The 23235-nt window shown below is 49.0% G+C and overlaps 1 protein-coding gene across 1 annotated transcript in view; it reads right to left on the reverse strand.

The window, feature by feature from the left end:
• Window positions 1-23235, reverse strand: part of LOC126254879 (glutamate-gated chloride channel-like) — a 208177-nt gene that overhangs the window by 130448 nt on the left and 54494 nt on the right. Inside the window, exon 3 of the mRNA XM_049955350.1 lies at window positions 1521-1612. Within this exon, the coding sequence (XP_049811307.1) occupies window positions 1521-1612 (92 nt within the window). The remainder of the gene's footprint in view (window positions 1-1520; window positions 1613-23235) is intronic.

Consider the following 23235-nt stretch of genomic DNA (forward strand, 5'->3'; position numbering starts at 1 on the left):
AGAGGCTGGGAAGCTGGCCTACGCCCTGTGTCACTGGGTAGCCTGCTTACCTGTGCCGTTTTCTGCTGGCGGGTTCCTTTCAGTGTGTTATGAACAACAGAGGCTGGGAAGCTGGCCTACGCCCTGTGTCACTGGGTAGCCTGCTTACCTGTGCCGTTTTCTGCTGGCGGGTTCCTTTCAGTATGTTATGAACAACAGAGGCTGGGAAGCTGGCCTACGCCCTGTGTCACTGGGTAGCCTGCTTACCTATGCCGTTTTCTGCTGGCGGGTTCCTTTCAGTCTGTTATGAACAACAGAGGCTGGGAAGCTGGCCTACGCCCTGTGTCACTGGGTAGCCTGCTTACCTGTGCCGTTTTCTGCTGGCGGGTTCCTTTCAGTCTGTTATGAACAACAGAGGCTGGGAAGCTGGCCTACGCCCTGTGTCACTGGGTAGCCTGCTTACCTGTGCCGTTTTCTGCTGGCGGGTTCCTTTCAGTGTGTTATGAACAACAGAGGCTGGGAAGCTGGCCTACGCCCTGTGTCACTGGGTAGCCTGCTTACCTGTGCCGTTTTCTGCTGGTGGGTTCCTTTCAGTATGTTATGAACAACAGAGGCTGGGAAGCTGGCCTACGCCCTGTGTCACTGGGTAGCCTGCTTACCTGTGCCGTTTTCTGCTGGCGGGTTCCTTTCAGTATGTTATGAACAACAGAGGCTGGGAAGCTGGCCTACGCCCTGTGTCACTGGGTAGCCTGCTTACCTGTGCCGTTTTCTGCTGGCGGGTTCCTTTCAGTGTGTTATGAACAACAGAGGCTGGGAAGCTGGCCTACGCCCTGTGTCACTGGGTAGCCTGCTTACCTGTGCCGTTTTCTGCTGGCGGGTTCCTTTCAGTGTGTTATGAACAACAGAGGCTGGGAAGCTGGCCTACGCCCTGTGTCACTGGGTAGCCTGCTTACCTGTGCCGTTTTCTGCTGGCGGGTTCCTTTCAGTGTGTTATGAACAACAGAGGCTGGGAAGCTGGCCTACGCCCTGTGTCACTGGGTAGCCTGCTTACCTGTGCCGTTTTCTGCTGGCGGGTTCCTTTCAGTGTGTTATGAACAACAGAGGCTGGGAAGCTGGCCTACGCCCTGTGTCACTGGGTAGCCTGCTTACCTGTGCCGTTTTCTGCTGGCGGGTTCCTTTCAGTATGTTATGAACAACAGAGGCTGGGAAGCTGGCCTACGCCCTGTGTCACTGGGTAGCCTGCTTACCTATGCCGTTTTCTGCTGGCGGGTTCCTTTCAGTCTGTTATGAACAACAGAGGCTGGGAAGCTGGCCTACGCCCTGTGTCACTGGGTAGCCTGCTTACCTGTGCCGTTTTCTGCTGGCGGGTTCCTTTCAGTCTGTTATGAACAACAGAGGCTGGGAAGCTGGCCTACGCCCTGTGTCACTGGGTAGCCTGCTTACCTGTGCCGTTTTCTGCTGACGGGTTCCTTTCAGTGTGTTATGAACAACAGAGGCTGGGAAGCTGGCCTACGCCCTGTGTCACTGGGTAGCCTGCTTACCTGTGCCGTTTTCTGCTGGCGGCCTCACGTTGCGGTCGTACTTGGTGGGGTTCAGTATACGCTCCAGGATCTCAGACTCTCCAGTGATGGCTCTGGAAAGACGAAACAAATTATAACTCATCTGGAACAAATTCAAATGGCTCTAAGCACTATGGGACTTAACATCTGATGTCATCAGTCCCCTAGAACTTAGAACTACTTAAATCTACTTAAGCTAAGGCCGTCACACACATCCATGTCCGAGGCAGGATTCGAACCTGCGACCGTAGCAGCAGCGTGGTTCCGGACTGAAGCGCCTAGAACCACTCGGCCACAGCGGCCGGCCGTCTGGAACAACAGACACACTTAATGTCGTGACGCTGGTGTAAAATGCCACAACCCAAGTCACTCTGAGACTTCTTTCTTTCTCCTTCCCCATTATTCTGTACACTTAAAAGCCATGTTCCAAGAATCGTAGCGTTCTTCTGTTACTTCACTGCACACGTTGCTCCCTCGTTCAAAAATCATTTAGCGAAAGTTACTTTAAACGCGTAATCCAATTCTGGATAAAGTGTCATAAAATAAATTTTTCAGAAACATGCACTGATATCGCAAAGATCCAAGTCCGCAATATTGAGCTGCTACAACTCAGTGTGGGAGAAATGTTCAAATGTGTGTGAAATCTTGTGCGACTTAACTGCTAAGGTCATCAGTCCCTAAGCTTACACACTAATTAACTTAAATTATCCTAAGGACAAACACACACACCCATGCCCGAGAGAGGACTGGAACCTCCGCCGGGACCAGCCGCACAGTCCATGACTGCAGCGCCTTAGACCGCTAGGTCAGTGTGGGAGAATACAGTCGTCAACCAAGTCTATGTCTCTGGAGAAAGTAATGTGAGGTGGTGATATAAAAGCGCCCTGTAGTACGAAGCTCTTTATCCCAAAACAACTCTCACACTCGATGTGCTTTGAATCTATTTAACCCTGTTTTAGTACGGCATTGTGGAAACCAGAACGTCATTACAGGAAACATCAAATCTTAAAGTTATTTTTCAACTTTACATGGTTTAAAGGTTGAGACACTTAATCAAAATTAAAAAAAAATCAAGAAAGAAACTTACTAACTGTTTAATGTAAACCGTACTCTCGAGGTATTGTTTCCAACATTTATTCGATTAATCTATGGTTGGATATTGCCTATTGTAATTATACACATTAAATGTACTTCCAGTTGCGGGTATTGATAACCGTCTGCTGTATAATGGGATGACGAGAGTGAAAATTTGTGCCGCACCAGGGCTCGGATCGCGAGCGGTCGCCTCACCATTTGGCTATCCGAACGCGACTCACGGCCACACCGAAACTTCCATATGTCTTCAGCTATATGTTTACGCCCTGCACTTGTACATTAGTACAGGGGAGACACTACTTGAAATTCGCTTGCCCGGTGTCGGCGGATGAATACGATGTTAGAGTGCTCGCCTGTGCGAAGTAACACTGCATCGTAATTCGGAATAACACAGGCACTGCAATATCGTATATATTGCAACGCAACAATGGGACACACTTGCACTATCTGACCCAAAGTATCCCGCCATCTACACTCCTGGAAATTGAAATAAGAACACCGTGAATTCATTGTCCCAGGAAGGGGAAACTTTATTGACACATTCCTGGGGTCAGATACATCACATGATCACACTGACAGAACCACAGGCACATAGACACAGGCAACAGAGCATGCACAATGTCGGCACTAGTACAGTGTATATCCACCTTTCGCAGCAATGCAGGCTGCTATTCTCCCATCGAGACGATCGTAGAGATGTTGGATGTAGTCCTGTGGAACGGCTTGCCATGCCATTTCCACCTGGCGCCTCAGTTGGACCAACGTTCGTGCTGGACGTGCAGACCGCGTGAGACGACCGGTAGTTGACTTACACCTTCTAGAGCACGTTGGGTGGCACGGGATACATGCGGACGTGCATTGTCCTGTTGGAACAGCAAGTTCCCTTGCCGGTCTAGGAATGGTAGAACGATGGGTTCGATGACGGTTTGGATGTACCGTGCACTATTCAGTGTCCCCTCGACGATCACCAGTGTTGTACGGCCAGTGTAGGAGATCGCTCCCCACACCATGATGCCAGGTGTTGGCCGTGTGTGCCTCGGTCGTATGCAGTCCTGATTGTGGCGCTCACCTGCACGGCGCCAAACACGCATACGACCATCATTGGCACCAAGGCAGAAGCGACTCTCATCGCTGAAGACGACACGTCTCCATTCGTCCCTCTATTCACGCCTGTCGCGACACCACTGGAGGCGGGCTGCACGATGTTGGGGCGTGAGCGGAAGACGGCCTAACGGTGTGCGGGACCGTAGCCCAGCTTCATGGAGACGGTGGCAAATGGTCCTCGCCGATACCCCAGGAGCAACAGTGTCCCTAATTTGCTGGGAAGTGGCGGTGCGGTCCCCTACGGCACTGCGTAGGATCCTACGGTCTTGGCGTGCATCCGTGCGTCGCTGCGGTCCGGTCCCAGGTCGACGGGCACGTGCACCTTCCGCCGACCACTGGCGACAACATCGATGTACTGTGGAGACCTCACGCCCCACGTGTTGAGCAATTCGGCGGTACGTCCACGCGGCCTCCCGCATGCCCACTATACGCCCTCGCTCAAAGTCCGTCAACTGCACATACGGTTCACGTCCACGCTGTCGCGGCATGCTACCAGTGTTAAAGTCTGCGATGGAGCTCCGTATGCCACGGCAAACTGGCTGACACTGACGGCGGCGGTGCACAAATGATGCGCAGCTAGCGCCATTCGACGACCAACACCGCGGTTCCTGGTGTGTCCGCTGTGCCGTGCGTGTGATCATTGCTTGTACAGCCCTCTCGCAGTGTCCGGAGCAAGTATGGTGGGTCTGACACACCGGTGTCAATGTGTTCTTTTTTCCATTTCCAGGAGTGTATATGTAATGCTGAATTGAGCACTGCATGTCATGAGTGGCGGACCTGTCTATATAAAAGGATGCGTGGAGCATTGTATGAGTATCGTATTGTCAGTAGAGAAGCAGGAACAGCTGAAGGGGTTGATAGCCGAACTCCGCGTCTCCGAAGTGTACCAGTCTCTGGATGTCACCTGAACCGTAAGTCCGTAATCAATTGTTCATCCTTTCTAAAGCTGCCCAAGTAGACGTTTTGTGATGCTACTGTGAGCTGGGAACGAGAATGAACAGCCTCAGCCGAACCGAGAGCAAGCACTCTTCGCGTACTGACGGACAGGGGGCCCGTCGAGCATTGCGGAGTGTGGTGGTAGAAAATCGCGTGAACTCAGTGCAAGGAATCACTCGTGATTTCCACAGTGCTATCGCCAGTCTAGTTATCACAATTACTGTGTGTAGGCAGTTAAAAGGAATAAGGTACAATGGTTGAGTAGCTCCTCATAAACCACACATTTCTGGATTCAGTATTAACACGTCTTGTACAAATTTATTCGCTTGGCGCCGGCAGCGCTAATTCGGATTACTTGGCTTGTCGCCGGCCACTTGTCACCTTTCCGTTGATGACAAACTTCAAACACAGAGACTTTTGCGCGTTTTAATTTTTCCGGAAATCCTCTATTTTGGCGTATCGTTCCACAAACTCGAATTTTCCTTTCAAGTAACTTCTCTGCAAGTTCTACACTGTTACAATAATTATCCATGTAGAGATGATGCTACTTTCCATAAGAGGGTGTCAATAGTTCCATCACTATTTTTGCTAAAGGCTGTCCAGCCTCGGAATATATCTTGAATGAGGAAATGTACCCCATACTCGAATCATACAGCATCCGAATAAGTACCCCACGTTTCGTAATTTTCGACGGATTGTAAACTTTAAAATTTAACTGTCCACGCCACCGTATCATTCCTACATCAAATGAGACGTTTTGATTTAGATTAAACGTTTCTTTAAACTTTTTGGAAAAATAATCAATTACCAATTGCACTTTGAAAAACTGGTCGGCATTATCCGGTTTATTGGTGCTGTCTGAAAAATGTGAAAATGATAATATTTGTCTGAATTGGTTGCGGGACATCGTTTTGCGAAATATCGGTGTGCCTATCAACGGATTCGTTGACCAACAATCTTTTTTTACAATTCCCATAAGGACGGCAAGCCCAAACTATTTTCTAAGTTTGGGTCCCGTAACGTCGACAAATTTGGCATTTTTTAAAATCCAGTTTCTTTCTATTGCAATTTAGACTGTAATACTTGTTGCTTCCGTTGCTAATATATTCAGATAGATAGTTTCCAATATATAATTCTACGATATCCACGAAACTCTGTGTATCGTCTGGAAATATGTGAAGACCTGGAGATCCTTCAAATTTATTAATGGTCCTCAGTAAATCACAGTCTGTCTTCTCCGTCTGCTTCATCCGAATCAGTTGGCAACCGTAGAGTTCGCCGAGTTCTTCTTGGACGTAGTTCACTATCTTTCGACGACTCCGCTTCAGTTTCATTTTTTTGATACCAAATGTCTTCTCCCCAATCGCACAAGTCGTCCAGAACGCCAGACAAGACGTCCGCGCAATCATCGTAAATAATCGTATCGTCTCTTTCGACTGCCATGATGAAAGGGCGCAAATACCTGTAAAAACAAAAAACTTGTTGATGTATGTAACATATTGATACCTAAACAAACCACCAACAGAACGAAAAAGATACTAAAGTGCTGTCACCGGCCACTGCGAGATACTATGTTCACGACACCACTGTGGTGCCGCCGGTCGTTGACTGCTATTTCGCGCACGACACGACTGTGGTGCCGCCGGACACTGAACGATACTATACACATGACACAACTATGGTGTCGGCGGCCGTTGACCGCTAATTCACTCACGACACCACTGTGGTGTAGCTGGCCACTGAGCAGTAAAATACACATGACACCACTGTGGTGTCGGCGGCCGTTGACCTCTACTTCGCGCACGACACCACTGTGGTGTAGCCAGCCACTAAGCGGTACTATACACATGACACCACTGTTGGGTCACCGGCCGTTGACAGCTATTTCACTGACGACACAACTGTGGTGTCGCTGGTGACTGAGAGATACTATACACATAACAATACTGTGCTATCGGAGGCCGTTGACCGCTATTTCGGGCGCGACACCACGGTGGTGCCGCCGGTTACTGAACGATACTATACACATGACACCATGGTGGAGTCGGCGGCCGTTGGCCGCAATTTCGCGCACGACACCACTGTGGTGAAGCCAGCCACTAAGCAGTACTATACACATGACACCACTGTTGGGTCGCCGGCCGTTGACAGCTATTTCAATCACAACACCACCGTGGTGTCGCCGGCCACTGAGCAATACTATACACATGACACGACTGTGGTGCCGCCGGCCTTTGACCGCTATTTCGCACACGACACCACTGTGGTGTAGCCAGCCACTGAGAGATACTATACACATGTAACCACTGTGGTGTCGACGGCCCTTGAACGCTATTTCGCGCACAACACCACTGTGGAGTACCCAGCCACTGAGCGATACTATACACACGACACCACTATGGTGTCGCTGGTCACTGAGAGCTACTATACACATGACACCACTGTGGTGTCGCCGACCGTTGACTGCTATTTCACTCACGACACCACTGTGGTGTCGCTGATCACTGAGAGATATTATACACACGACACCACTGTGGTGTCGCAGGTCACTAAGAGATACTATACACATGACACGACTGTGGTGTCGCTGGCCACTGAACAATACTATACTCATGACACGACTGTGGTGTCGCTGGCCGTTGACCGCTATTTCGCGCACGACACCACTGTGGTGTAGCCAGCCACTGAGCGGTACTATACACATGACACCACTGTGGTGTCGCCGGCTGTTGACAGCTATTTTACTCACGACACCACTGTGGTGTCACTGGTCACTGAGAGATACTACACACATGACACGACTGTGATGTCGCTGGCCACTGAGCAATACTATACACATGACACGACTGTGGTGTCGCCGGCTGTTGACCGCTATTTCGCGCAAGACACCACTGTGGTGTAGCCAGGCACTGAAAGATACTGTACACATGACACCACTGTGGTGTCGAAGGCCGTTGACAGCTATGTCTCTCACGACCCCACTGTGGTGTAGCCAGCCACTGAGAGATACTATACATATGTAACCGATGTGGTGTCGACGGCCCTTGAATGCTATTTCGTGCACAACACCACTGTGGAGTAGCCAGCCACTAAGCGATACTATACACATGACACCACAGTGGTGTCGGCGGCCGTTGACCGCTATTTGGCGCGCAACACCACTGTGGTGTATCCAGCCACTGAGCGATACTATACACATGACACCACTGTGGTTTCGCCGGCTGTTGACAGCTATTTCACTCACGACACCACTGTGGTGTCGCTGGTCACTGAGAGATTCTATACACACGACGCCACTGTGGTGTCGCAGGTCACTGAAAGATACTATACACATGACATGACTGTGGTGTCGGCGGCCGTTGACCGCTATTTCGCGCATGACATCACTGTGGTGTAGCCAGCCACTGAGCGATATTATACACATGTCACCACTGTGGTGTCGCCGGCCGTTGTTAGGTATTTCAATCACGACACCACTGTGGTGTCGCTATTCACTGAGAGATACTATACACATGACATGACTGTGGTGTCGCCGGCCACTGAGCAATACTATACACATGACACGACTGTGGTGCTGCCGGATGTTGACCGCTACTTCGCGCACGACACCACTGTGGTGTAGCCAGCCACTGAGAGATACTATACACATGTAACCACTGTGGTGTCGACGGCCCTTGAACGCTATTTCGCGCACAACACCACTGTGGAGTACCCAGCCACTGAGCGATACTATACACACGACAACTCTGCGGTGTCGTTGGTCACTGAGAGATACTATACACACGACACCACTATGGTGTCGCTGGTCACTGGGAGCTACTATACACATGACACCAATGTGGTGCGCCGGCCTTTGACCGCTATTTCGCGCACGACACCACTGTGGTGCCGCTGACTACTGGCTCTGAGCACTATGGTACTCAACTGCTGAGGTCATTAGTCCCCTATAACTTAGAACTAGTTAAACCTAACTAACCTAAGGATATCACAAACATCCATGCCCGAGGCAGGATTCGAACCTGCAACCATAGCGGTCTTGCGGTTCCAGACTGCAGCACCTTTAACCGCACAGCCACTTCGGCCGGCGCCGCCGACTACTGAACGATACTATACACATGACACAATGGTGGAATCGGCGGCCGTTGACCACTATTTGGCGCAGGACACAAGTGTGGTGTAGCTAGCCACTGAGCGATACTATACACTTCACACCACTGTGGTGTCGCTGACCGTTTACTGCTATTTCACTCACGACACCACTGGGCTGTCACTGGTCACTGAGAGATATTATACACACGACACCACTGTGGTGTCGCTGGTCACTAACAGATACTATACACATGACACGACTGTTGTGTCGCCGGCCACTGAGCAATACTATACTGATGACACGACTGTGGTGTCGCCGGCTGTTGACCGCTATTTCGCGCAAGACACCACTGTGGTGTAGCCAGCCACTGAGAGGTACTATACATATGTAACCACTGTGGTGTCGACGGCCCTTGAACGCTATTTCGCGCACAACACCACTGTGGAGTAGCCAGCCACTGAGCGATACTATACACATGACACCACTGTGGTGTCGGAGGCCATTGACCACTATTTCGCGCACGACACCACTGTGGTGTAGCCAGCCACTGAGAGATACTATAGACATGACACCACTGTGGTGTCGGCGGCCGTTGACAGCTATTTCTCTCACGACACCACTGTGGTGTAGCCAGCCACTGAGAGGTACTATACATATGTAACCACTGTGGTGTCGACGGCCCTTGAACGCTATTTCGCGCAAAACACCACTGTGGAATAGCCAGCCACTGATCGATACTATACACTTGACACCACTGTGGTGTCGGAGGCGTTTGACCACTATTTCGCGCACGACACCACTGTGGTGTAGCCAGCCACTGAGCGGTACTATACACATGACACCACTGTGGTGTCGGCGGCTGTTGACAGCTATTCTCTCACGACACCACTGTGGTGTAGCCAGCCACTGAGAGATACTAGACATATGTAACCACTGTGGTGTCGACGCCCCTGAACGCTATTTCGCGCACAACACCACTGTGGAGTAGCCAGCCACTGAGCGATACTATACACATGACACCACTGTGGTTTCTCCGGCTGTTGGCAGTTATTTCACTCACGACACCACTGTGATGTTGCTGGTGACTGAGAGATTCTATACGCGCGACACCACTGCAGTGTCACTGGTCACTGAGAGATAGTATACACACGACACCACTGTGGTGTCGCAGGTCACTGAGAGCTACTATACACATGACACCAATGTGGTGCGCCGGCCTTTGACCCCAATTTCGCGCACGACACCACTGTGGTGCCGCCGATTACTGAACGATACTATAAACATGACACCACGGTGGAGTCGGCGGCCGTTCACCGCTATTTCGCGCACGACACCACTGTGGTGTAGCTAGCCACTAAGCGATACTATACACACCACACCACTGTGGTGTCGCCGACTGTTGACTGCTATTTCACTCATGACACTACTGTGGTGTCGCTGGTCACTGAGAGATATTATACACACGACACCACTTTGGTATCGCTGATCACTAAGAGATACTATACACATGACACGAGTGTGGTGTCGCCGGCCACTGAGCAATACTATACTCACGCCACGACTGTGGTGTCGCCGGCCGTTGACCGCTATTTCGTGCACGACACCACTGTGGTGTAGCCATCCACTGAGCGGTACTATACATATGACACCACTCTGGTGTCGCCGGCCGTTGACAGCTATTTTACTCACGACACCACTGTGGTGTCACTGGTCAGTGAGAGATACTATACACACGACAGCACTGTGGTGTGGCTGGTCACTGAGAGATACTATACACACGACACGACTGTGGTGTCGCGGGCCACTGAGTAATACTATACACATATCTCGACTGTGGTGTCGCTGGCCGTTGACCGCTATTTCGCGCACTACATCACTTTGATATTGCCAGCCCCTGAGCGGTGCTATACACATGACACCACTGTGGTGTCGCCGGCCGTTGACAGCTATTTCACTCACGACACCTCTGTGATTGTGCTGGTCACTGAGAGATACTATACACACGACACCACTGTGGTTTCGCTGGTCACTGAGATATACTACACACACGACACGACTGAGGTGTCGCCGGCCACTGAGCAATAATATACACATGACACAAGAGATGTGTCGCCTGCCGTTGACCGCAATTTCGAGCACGACACCACTGTGGTGCAGCCAGCCACTGAGAGATACTATACACATGACACCACTGTGGTGCCGCCCGCCGTTGACCGCTATATCGTGCACGACACCACTGTGGTGTAGCCAGCCACTGAGAGATACTATACGCATGTAACCACTGTGGTGTTGGCGGCCGTTGACCGCTATATGGCGCATGACACCACTTTGGTGTAACCAGCCACCGAGTGGTACCATACACATAACACCACTGTGGTGTCTCTGGCCGTTGACAGCTATTTCACTCACGACACCACTGTGGTGTCGCTGGTCACTGAGAGATACTATATACACGACACCACTGTGGTGTTGCTGTTCACAAGGTGATACTGTACACACGACACGACTGTGGTGTTGCCGGCCACTGAGTAATACTATACACAAGACACGACTGTGCTGTCGTTGGCCGTTGACCACCGTTTCGCGGACGACACCACTGTGATATGGCCAGCCCCTGAGCAGTACTATACACATGACAACACTGTGGTGTAGCTGTCCGTTGACAGCAGTTTCACTCACGACACCACTGTGGTGTCACTGGTCACTGAGAGATACTATACAGACGACACCACTGTGGCGTCGCTGGTCACTGAGCTATACTATACACATGACATGACTGTGGTGTCTTTGCCCACTGAGCGATACTATACACATGACACGAGTGTCGTGTCGCCGGCCGTTGACTGCTATTTCGCGCACGACACCACTGTGGTGTAGCCAGCCACTGAGAGATACTATACACATGACACCACTGTGGTGCCGCCGGCCGTTGACCGCTATTTCGCGCACGACACCACTGTGGTGTAGCCAGCCACTGAGAGATACTATACACATGTAACCACTGTGGTGTCGCGGCCGTTGACCGCTATATGGCGCATGACACCACTGTGGTGTAGCCAGGCTCCGAGCAGTACTATACACATAACACCACTGTGGTGTCGCCGGCCGTTGACAGCTATTTCACTCAAGACACCACTGTGTTGTCGTTGGTCACTGTCAGATACTATATACATGAGAGATACTATACACACGACACGACTGTGGTGTCTTCGGCCACTGAGCAATACTATACACATGACACGAGCGTGGTGTCGCCGGCCGTTGACCGGTATTTCGCGCACGACACCACTGTGGTGTAGCCAGCCACTGAGCGATACTGTACACATGACACCACTGTGGTTTCGCCGGCTGTTGACAGTTATTTCACTCACGACACCACTGTGGTGTCGCTGGTCACTGAGAGATTCTGTACACACGACACCACTTTGGTGTCGCTGGTCACTGAGAGCTACTATACACATGACACCAATGTGGTGCGCCGGCCTTTGACCGCTATTTCGCGCACGACTTCACTGTGGTGCCGCCGATTACTGAACGATACTATACACATGACACCACGGTGGAGTCGGCGGCCGTTCACCGCTATTTCGCGCACGACACCACTGTGGTGTAGCTAGCCACTGAGCGATACTATACACATCACACCACTGTGGTGTTCCCGAACGTTGACTGCTATTTCACTCACGACACCACTGTGGTGTCGCTGGTCACTGAGAAATATTATACACACGACACCACTGTGGTGTCGCTGGTCACTAAGAGATACTATACACATGACACGACTGTGGTGTCGCTGGCCACTGAGCAATACTATACTCATGACAGGACTGTGGTGTTGCCGGCCGTTGACCGCTATTTCGCGCACGACAGCACTGTATTGTAGCTGGCCGTTGACAGCTACACTCCTGGAAATTGAAATAAGAACACCGTGAATTCATTGTCCCAGGAAGGGGAAACTTTATTGACACATTCCTGGGGTCAGATACAGCACATGATCACACTGACAGAACCACAGGCACATAGACACAGGCAACAGAGCATGCACTATGTCGGCACTAGTACAGTGTATATCCACCTTTCGCAGCAATGCAGGCTGCTATTCTCCCATGGAGACGATCGTAGAGATGCTGGATGTAGTCCTGTGGAACGGCTTGCCATGCCATTTCCACCTGGCGCCTCAGTTGGACCAGCGTTCGTGCTGGACGTGCAGACCGCGTGAGACGACGCTTCATCCAGTCCCAAACATGCTCAATGGGGGACAGATCCGGAGATCTTGCTGGCCAGGGTAGTTGACTTACACCTTCTAGAGCACGTTGGGTGGCACGGGATACATGCGGACGTGCATTGTCCTGTTGGAACAGCAAGTTCCCTTGCCGGTCTAGGAATGGTAGAACGATGGGTTCGATGACGGTTTGGATGTACCGTGCACTATTCAGTGTCCCCTCGACGATCACCAGTGGTGTACGGCCAGTGTAGGAGATCGCTCCCCACACCATGATGCCGGGTGCTGGCCCTGTGTGCCTCGGTCGTATGCAGTCCTGATTGTGGCGCTCACCTGCACGGCGCCAAACACGCATACGACCATCATTGGCACCAAGGCAGAAGCGACTCTCATCGCTGAAGACGACACGTCTCCATTCGTCCCTCCATTCACGCCTGTCGCGACACCACTGGAGGCGGGCTGCACGATGTTGGGGCGTGAGCGGATGACGGCCTAACGGTGTGCGGGACCGTAGCCCAGCTTCATGGAGACGGTTGCGAATGGTCCTCGCCGATACCCCAGGAGCAACAGTGTCCCTAATTTGCTGGGAAGTGGCGGTGCGGTCCCCTACGGCACTGCGTAGGATCCTACGGTCTTGGCGTGCATCCGTGCGTCGCTGCGGTCCGGTCCCAGGTCGACGGGCACGTGCACCTTCCGCCGACCACTGGCGACAACATCGATGTACTGTGGAGACCTCACGCCCCACGTGTTGAGCAATTCGGCGGTACGTCCACGCGGCCTCCCGCATGCCCACTATACGCCCTCGCTCAAAGTCCGTCAACTGCACATACGTTTCACGTCCACGCTTTCGCGGCATGCTACCAGTGTTAAAGACTGCGATGGAGCTCCGTATGCCACGGCAAACAGGCTGACACTGACGGCGGAGGTGCACAAATGCTGCACAGCTAGCGCCATTCGACGGCCAACACCGCGGTTCCTGGTGTGTCCGCTGTGCCGTGCGTGTGATCGTTGCTTGTACAGCCCTCTCGCAGTGTCCGGAGCAAGTATGGTGGGTCTGACACACCGGTGTCAATGTGTTCTTTTTTCCATTTCCAGGAGTGTATTTCACTCACGACACCACTGTGGTGTCATTGGTCACATCACAGTGGTGTCGTGCGCGGAAACGAACAACACCTTTATGCACTCATGTTGACACCTGCATGTCACTGTTTGCAATGCGACTGGCAGCGTTGGAAGATTAATGCATGCTGCTGCTAGCTCTGTATAATGACGTGACGCGCTCGCGTGCCCTCTTGCGACTGGCTGTGACCTACCACGCTGTGGTCGGAACCACACCTCGTTACACACGCCACGATATTACCCTCCTGTCACCGGTTTGCGCATTCCAGACTCCGGCTTGTTTCTTTTTGGAAACCCCTTATATAAACTCCTTGCTGCCCGCCACTGCTTGTGTGGGCAGCCACTGCTGCAACTGTGAAGCCATCTCATCTACCTTTATATCTGCATGACTACTCTACACTTCACACGTAAGTGCCTGGTAGAGGGTACTTCGAACCACCTTCACACTATTTTTCTAAAGTTCCACTCTGTAACGGCATGTGGAGAGAATCAACACTTGAATCTTTCTATTACAGCTCTGATTTCTCTTATTTTGTTTTGGACATTTCTCGCTATGTAGGCTGGTGACAGTAAAATGTTTTCACATTCAGAAGAGGAAGTTTGTGATTGAAATTTCGTGAAAAGATCTCGCCGCAACGTAAAACTTTTTTGTTTTAAAAATTGCCATCTCAACTCGTTTACCATATCCATGAAGCTCTTCCCTATTTCGGGATAATATAAATCGAGCTACCCTACATCGACATTTCTCGGTGTCTTCCGTCAATCCTATTTGAAGCGGAGCCCACACCGCTCTAGCAGAGGACGAACAAGCGTAGTGGAGGCAGTCTCTTTACGAGTAGTAGAGCTGTTGTATCTTCGAAGTGTCAAACGCAGTCTTTGATTTGTCTTCCACACAACATTATTTAGCTATATGATCGTTCCAACTTAAATTGTTCTTAACTATAATTTCTAAGTATTTAGCCGAACTGACAGCCTTTAAATTTGTGTGATTTATCGAGCAATCGAAATTTAACATACACTATGTGATCAAAAGTATCCGGACACCTGGCTGAAAATGACTTACTAGTTCGTGGCGCCCTCTATCGGTAATGCTGCAATTCAGTATGGTGTTGGCCCACCCTTAGCCTTGATGACAGCTTCCACTCTCACAGGCATATGTTCAGTCAGGTGCTGGAAGATTTCTTCGGGAATGGCAGCCCATTCTTCACGGAGTGCTGCTCTGAGGAGAGGTATCGACGTCGGTCGGTGAGGCCTGGCACGAAGTCGGCGTTACAAAACATCCCAAAGGTGTTCTATAGAACTGGGGTCAGGACTCTGTGTAGGCCAGTTCATTACAGGGATGTTATTGGCGTGTAACAACTCCGCCATAGGCCGTGCATTATGAACATTTGCTCGATCGTGTTGAAAGATGCAGTCCCCATCCTCGAATTCTCTTCAACAGTGGGAAGCATGAAGGTGCTTTAAACATCAGTGTAGGCCTGTGCTGTGATAGTGCCACGCAAAACAACAAGGGGTGCAAGCCCCCTCCATGAAAAACACGATTACACCATAACACCACCGCCTCCGAATTTTACTGTTGGCGCTACACACGCTGGCAGATGACGTTCACCGGACATTCGCCATACCTACACCCCGCCATAGGATCGCCACGTCGTGTACCGTGGTTCGTCACTCCACACAACGATTTTCCACTATTCAATGTTTACGCTCCTTACACCAAGCGAGGCGTCGTTTTGCATTTACCGGCGTAATGTGTGGCTCAAGAGCAACCGGTCGACCATCAAATCTAAGTTTTCTTACCTCCCGCCCAATTTTCATAGTACTTGCAGTGGATCCTGATGCATTTGGGAATTAGTTTGTGATGGTCTGGATAGATGTCTGCCTGTTACACATTACAACCCTCTTCAACTGCCGGCAGTGTCTGTCAGAGCGGTCAGTACGCTTTTGTGCCATACGTGTCCCTTCACGTTTCCACTTCACTATCACATCGGTAACAGTGGACGTAGGGATGTTTAGGAGTGTGGAAATCTCGCGTGAAGACGTATAACACAAGCGACACCCAATCACCTGGCCACGTTCGAAGTCCGTGAATACCGCGGAGCGCCCCATTCTGCTCTCTCAGGATGTCTAATGACTAATGAGGTAACTGAAATGGAGTACCTGGCAGTAGGTGGCAGTACAACGCACCTAATATGAAAAGCGTGGGATTTTGGGGGTGTCCGGATACTTTTGATCACATAGTGAATCTCATTTTTGGACGCATTTGGATGACCTCAAACTTTTCCTTATTGAGAGACGCTCGCTGTTTCTTGCACCATCCTGCTGTCGTGTCTATGTGATTTTGCGATTGGTGTTGTTCTTATTTACTGGACGGTAAATGACAGCATCATCCTCAAACAATCTAAATCGTTAGGAACAGAAGACGACCTACTACACTTCCTTCGGAAACGCCCGGATATCACATCTGTTTTAGTCGATGATTCTTCTTCGATTGCTGCGTGTAGTGACCTTTCTGAGAGGAAATCACGGATCCAGTCCCACCATCGATAGATATGCAATTAGATTAGTCGTCTCTTGAGAGGAATGGTGTCAAAAACCTTCTGGAAATCTGTAAATATTGAATCAGTTTGAGATCCGCTGTCGATGGCACTCGTTATGTCGTGCGAATAAAGAGCTAGCTGTATTTCACAAGAACGATATTTTCTGAATCCGTGCTCACTATGTGTCAATAGACCGTTAAATTCGGGGTAATTCATAATGTTGGAACACTATATAAGATCAAATGGTGTAAGATTTCACGGCTGGTACTGACATAATTTAAAACTTCCGATCTAACAAGCCGATGTATAAAACTTTCTCCTAACGTTTCCTCTCTGATTGAGGGAGATATCTTCAGAGTTAAAGTGAAGAACAATATATGATCCAAAATTCTACTGCAAGTCGACGTTAGTGATATGTCTGTAATTCAGCGTATTACTCGTATTTCCTTTCCTGGGTATTGGTGAGACTGCTAATAGGTGTGATCAGATATTGTATTGCTTGTCGTTAACAGCAATATATTATTTCCATCCAAAACTTCTGATATTCCAGAGCTTTCTCATCTTTCTGTAAATTTCAGTGATCTGAATTGCTTCCACACACAAAAACAGAATGAAACTATGCACATCACTGATTTGAAATGAGAGGAAAAGAAATCCATAAAATAATATCCGTCCGCTCATCCTGGCAGTTGTTTAGGTTATGATGGCGACAGTGGTGTGGAGGAGAGGGAAGCTGTTATGGCAGGGGAAGTGTTGGGTGCGTGTATGTATTTAACTGAAGACATTGTACTCAGTGACTGATGCGTCCCCGTCTGTGAGCAGGAAAGTACTACTGAATCGTGCATCGTGGCTGGTCTTGTGCAGCACGCACAGAGAAACTAATAACGGCCATAGAACACTGAAGGATATACAGCATTCACAGACCGCAGTAATAGCTGCTGTAGTAAAATTGAGGTGGTGGTTGCAGAAATTGGGTCGAGCAGAATTAGTAATAGTAATTGTAGATTTAATAGTAGTGCAAGTAATTGAAGTCGTTATTGTGGCCATAACACCAACATCAGAATCTGACAAATTTAAATGTTGGAGCATCTAGGAGTAGGGAAAGTCATTGGTTCTTTTTCTGTAATAGGAAAAGAGCATATGTTTAGCACAACAAATAATTCTGTAGGAAAATTGCATAAAGAAGAGTGTATAAGTAGTCCCCAAAATGTTAAATGGTACTAGTAGTAGTAAATGGAAATGCAGCAAAATTGTTAAGAACAAATTATGAATTAAGATTAAAATTTACAGTGATAGTGAAAAGGACGACGTGTGGGAAGACATGCGTCATAGTTAAATAGCAAACACTGCGAACGCAATGGCTCAGGTACTAACTCGAAAATGAGAGGAACGTGGCTCAAACACCGCCTTTCGCCATTTCTGTGCACCTGAGCTCTATCTCCACTAAATGTTCAGCACATCCCTCACAACGCTCGTTCTTATTTTTACGAAGAAACGTAAGTTAGACTACAGAAATGAATAATGTCAAGTGGTGTAGGGAATGGTTTTGATAGCTAATTGAGGTACTCTATCCCACTAGCAAAACTGGGTCCAGTGAGAACAAAATTTCAAATGTGTATGAAATCTTATGGGACTTAACTGCTAAGGTCATCAGTCCCTAAGCTTACACACTACTTAACCTAAATTATCCTAAGGACGAACACACACACCCATGCCCGAGGGAGGACTCGAACCTCCGCCGGGACCAGCCGCACAGTCCATAACTGCAGCGCCTGAGACCGCTCGGCTAATCTCGCGCGGCCCAGTGAGAACACTAAGCTTTGTTTGCGAGAAACATATTTTCATTGTCTTGCATACAGACGTTCATGCCAGCCGTCGTCCCACGATCCATAATTGACCAACGAAGATTGTTTTTATTGTAGTCGTATTAGAGTATTCCGCTGTTATTAAATCTGTTGATGGTTGATATGGGCGAGGGGACCAAACAGCGACGTCATCGGTCCCATAGTATTAGGGAAAGAGGGGGAAGGAGGTCGGCCGCGCCATTTCAGAGAAACCGTCCCGGCATTTGCCTGGAGAAATTTAAGGAAACAACATAAAGCCTAAATCAGGATGGGCGGACGCGGGTTTGAACCGTCGTCCTCCCGAATGCGACTTCAGTGCTAACCACTTCGCCACCTCACACGGTGAATCTGTTGAGATTATAAGATGGAGGAATCTGTTCTGGTTGCCATAATCAGAGGCTATCCAGTCTTGGACAAATCTTTCGTGTGTCTTTGATCAATTTATCTACTGAAAATTCATTTGTGTTTTTTCTTTTGTATATTCACTGTTAACAACATTGTGACTACAATCGCGCCGGCCGCTGCGGCCGAGCGGTTCTAGGCGCTCCAGTCCGGAACCGCGCTGCTGCTACGGTCGCAGGTTCCAATCCTGCCTCGGGCATGGATGTGTGTGACGTCCTTAGGTTTGTTAGGTTTAAGTAGTTCTAAGTTCTAGGGGCTGATGACCTCAGGTGTTAAGTCCCATAGTGATTAGGGTCATTTGAACAATTTTGACTACAAGCGCAACATGAACTGAGATATCATTCACGTCCCATAAAAGCAGAGATAGATAATAACAGGGCTCAAGCTCGGTTGTGACAAAGATGGTTGAGAAAGCAGTCATGGCATTTGTTTCAAGTGATTTAGAAAACCACAAAAGCCCTAGATTAAGTAGTGTGGAGGAATGTTTGCTTCTTTTTCCACATACATTAACCACAACGCTACTTCGGCAATACTTGTGCGCCTTGTTGTGTTTGGGGCAGAGTGTACGGCCCTATAGATCGCCTCTGACAGTATTGGGACCGCCCACACTCGACGGAAACTCCCACATTGTCCGGGGCAGCGCTACCGCCTCCAGGAAACCGGCATTACGGCTAATTACAGCACCGAGCAGACACGCCACTCGCATTCTGAGCACCTACGTTTTCTGCGGAGCAGGGTGCAGGGTAGACTTCGGATGGCGAGGAGGCGGTGGTGAATAGGTCATTTACTGGCAGAGCTGAGACAAAGAACACGGTTCTCTAGATAATGACGCACTCACCTCCGTAGCTTAAGGAATCTTCGAAAGGTCATGAAACAACACGAAACACAAGGACAAAGTGGGAATTAAAATGCTACGTGGCAACAGTGCGGTGCGTTACACAGAAAGAGGGATATGAACTGTACAGGTACGACTGGTGAATGGCGCTTACCATGTTTGGCGTTCCGCAACCGGATGCAGACAGAACGTCTGATATTTTCATGTGGCACTATAGGATGGACAACGGCAGGAAGTGGACCAGATCTTTTGTTATGGATTGTAGGAACTTCTCTCAATGCTAGTAATGCACCATATGGAGGCCAAGTGGGATCTGCGGTGGCTGTGTTAGGACTGCAGTCAACCAGCTTAGAACGTTTCAGGGGTGTTTAAGAAGATTCAGATGCGGGGAGTCAGTTCTCTACTCTAGATGCATGATGTTCTCCTTCTACAGGTGCTCATTCATCAGACCAGTCCAGTCTTGTGTGCCATTACATTACATTCCATCACAATTAGCCTAGCTAAAGTGGCACCATAGAGAAGACGCACAAACAGTTTCAGGACAGGACACTTCTGTAGATTTTGGGCGCCACAGTAGCTCTAACATGTCAGTAATACACGTGTTCTTCACATGATGCTGCCACGGATGAGAACAAGGAGCCGGCCGGTGTGGCCGAGCGGTTCTAGGATCGTCAGTCTGGAACCGCGCGACCGCTACAGTCGCAGGTTCGAATCCTGCCTCGGGCATGGATGTGTGTGATGTCCTTAGGTTAGTTAGGTTTAAGTAGTTCTAAGTTCTAGGGGACTGATGACCTCAGGTGTTAAGTCCCATAGTGCTCAGAGCCATTTGAACCATTTTTTGAGAACAAGGGTGCCGTCATATTGGTTCCTTTCTACAATATTGTCGATAAGTTCCTGGAACACTCTGGGTGAACTAGCGGCGAGAACGACTCTCCAAGCAGCATCGCGACTAATCAGTGAACGAGACACTTCTCCACTGTTCTTGGGTATACTCTCGGTGGGCAAGACACCACAGTCGCCGAGCCATGGCATGCTTTGTGGGAGGGAGACTCACGTGGTGGGCTGCCCAGCGTGTAGAGCAATATGGTCGACGACGCGCAACCGTGGTGGGAGATTACCTCGAGAATGCCATGACGTGCCAGGTCGTCTGAGGAGCCATCCCGATGTATGACTGGTCAACCACTGCACACCAATTACTATAATTGCTCGGAGCTAGGTCCATGACGATCGATGAAAACGCAGAGGTGATCGCTCTACATGAGATAAAGTGTCCTGGGACGCCACATAAGCAAACACGTGGTTTATTTTTTTAGCTGGCTTCAGCCCATATCAATGGATACAGTTACGTCACGTAACGATATAAACGGGACATCTCTCTAACTTCATTACAAAATATGAAACACAATATATTACATAAGCAAATTTTATAAATATAAGAGAACAACTGCACGAGTCTGCTCTTCAAGTGTGTTGCGTGTTATCAGAACAGATTACTAACAAAAGAAGTAAATATTCCCTTATATTAGTTAATCTTTCCGTTATGCTATAGAATGATTTTACAGTGCAAGCTTAAAATTTTATTAAAGTTCTACCAGGCGAGCTTGGAGTAAAATTTGCTAGCTCTGGGCTGGTGTGCCAATTCGATAGGTCAACATAGCGTACCGCCAGTGCAACAGACCTCAGAATGGGACAGGCAGAAGAGCAAGCGCTGCAGTGCTCCTTTAGGTACTGTGAGGTAGGACAAATGCACTCATACACTCTGAGCTATCGCGTCATGGGCGCAGGTCTGTTCTATTAAATAGAGAGGCTTCTGGAGTACAAGAACACATTCTATCGTGGTACCATTCCGTCCACATCGCTGAAACCAGAGAATGACAGTCTTCTGAGTTTCAGGGAAACCACAACATGCGGGTCGATGATGGACAGCCTGCTACTTGCTTGCTCTCTGCAATACCGAGAAACAGCCAACATAATACGCACCACAACCGTGTTTTGCAGCTGCTGGGTGCGCGGTCATTGCGCGTGAAAAGACTGGTGAGCAGCCAGCCCTCCTTCGCCATTGTGTCATTGTGATCAATCTGCTAGCTGCTGTCTTCACAGAGACCAGGCGAGGGGAGTCCGTACAGCCTCCCGGCCAACTCGCGAGCATGTGCTTCAGTCTTGATCGATGTGTGGTGGATGACTAGGGCCCCGTCTTCACAACAACCATCTTTCTGGATCACAGTGAGCAGTCTCCACCTGAACACACGATAGGCTGGCCTCAAGACATCATCACAAAACATCCGCATGCGCAACACCTCCTTGCCCCGCCACCATGACCAGTACAGAACGCGGTCATGGCACACCTGTGGTGGCGCCGTCGCGACTTACTGATGAGGCGTCAGTACTCTTTCGCGGCATATGAGCTCACACCCGACCACCGACTGGAGCTGCGAAGACGCTTATAACTTTGTAAAGTGTGCACTATAAATAAACATTGACAGCACAGTATCACTGATGCCTCTGGGTGTGCACTGGATCACTCAGCCCCAATCTACAATGAACATCTTGATCACAGCGCAAGCGCATGGCAAGGGTCGCAACAGTTCTGTTTCTCCCCAGATGGCGACAGCAGATGGCAACACTATAAAGAAAAACCTTAGTATCTATATCTACTTTTACTAAATGTTTTTTGTATTGTATCATAGCCTGAAGATGAGTTCCGCATCTGGCAACATGTTGCTTTCTTAAATAATTTAAATATGTCAACAACAACAAATTTGCGACTGGTGTGGACTCAGAATAACCTTTTCATATTTTGTAAATATACATAATCGAATAACAGCCAAATTGGCTTCCAGTTGCGGAAATACCAACACTGCGCTATGATCCTTTGTAACAAGAAAGTCAGCAAACATATACATGTTGTTGGAGAAGTTCGGCAGCACATCTATAACAGAGGTATCTAATTTATTGTGCTGCCATTTTTCCGGAAACCATATACACTTTAAAGATGTACTACTCTTATCTGTCCTTTAGCATATTACTCAAGATCTTACAGACACACGAGATTAAGGACACTGTTTGGAAAGAGTGATATTTTTTTGTGAACTAGTATCATTCTGAACAGCCTTAGTTGCTCAGAAACGTAGGTGTTTTGAAGTAAATCGCTCATAAGCTCTAGAAGAGTGATCTTTTATTTTAATGGAACATTAAACTCACTCATGATTTTTTTTCCTTCGTTGGGCACCACCGTCGCAATTTACTTTTCAAATGAAATCATCGTGATTACGTACGACTGGTATATATGTTCACATACGTTTTGTAATATTACGAAGACATTTCAGACATGTCTGATGTTTACTGACTTTTTTTCACCTTGCTATCGAAATGGCTTTGCAGCCGAATTCGTGATAGTGAAATGAATAAATAATAAAAACTTGCAGTCAAATGACGGCAATACTTCACCTAAACATATACTTATAATCAAATTATTTCCCTACATCACCAATTTTGGTCAGCAAGTTAGAG

The sequence above is a fragment of the Schistocerca nitens genome, chromosome 1, assembly GCF_023898315.1.
Source record: "Schistocerca nitens isolate TAMUIC-IGC-003100 chromosome 1, iqSchNite1.1, whole genome shotgun sequence".
NCBI lineage: Eukaryota > Metazoa > Arthropoda > Insecta > Orthoptera > Acrididae > Schistocerca > Schistocerca nitens.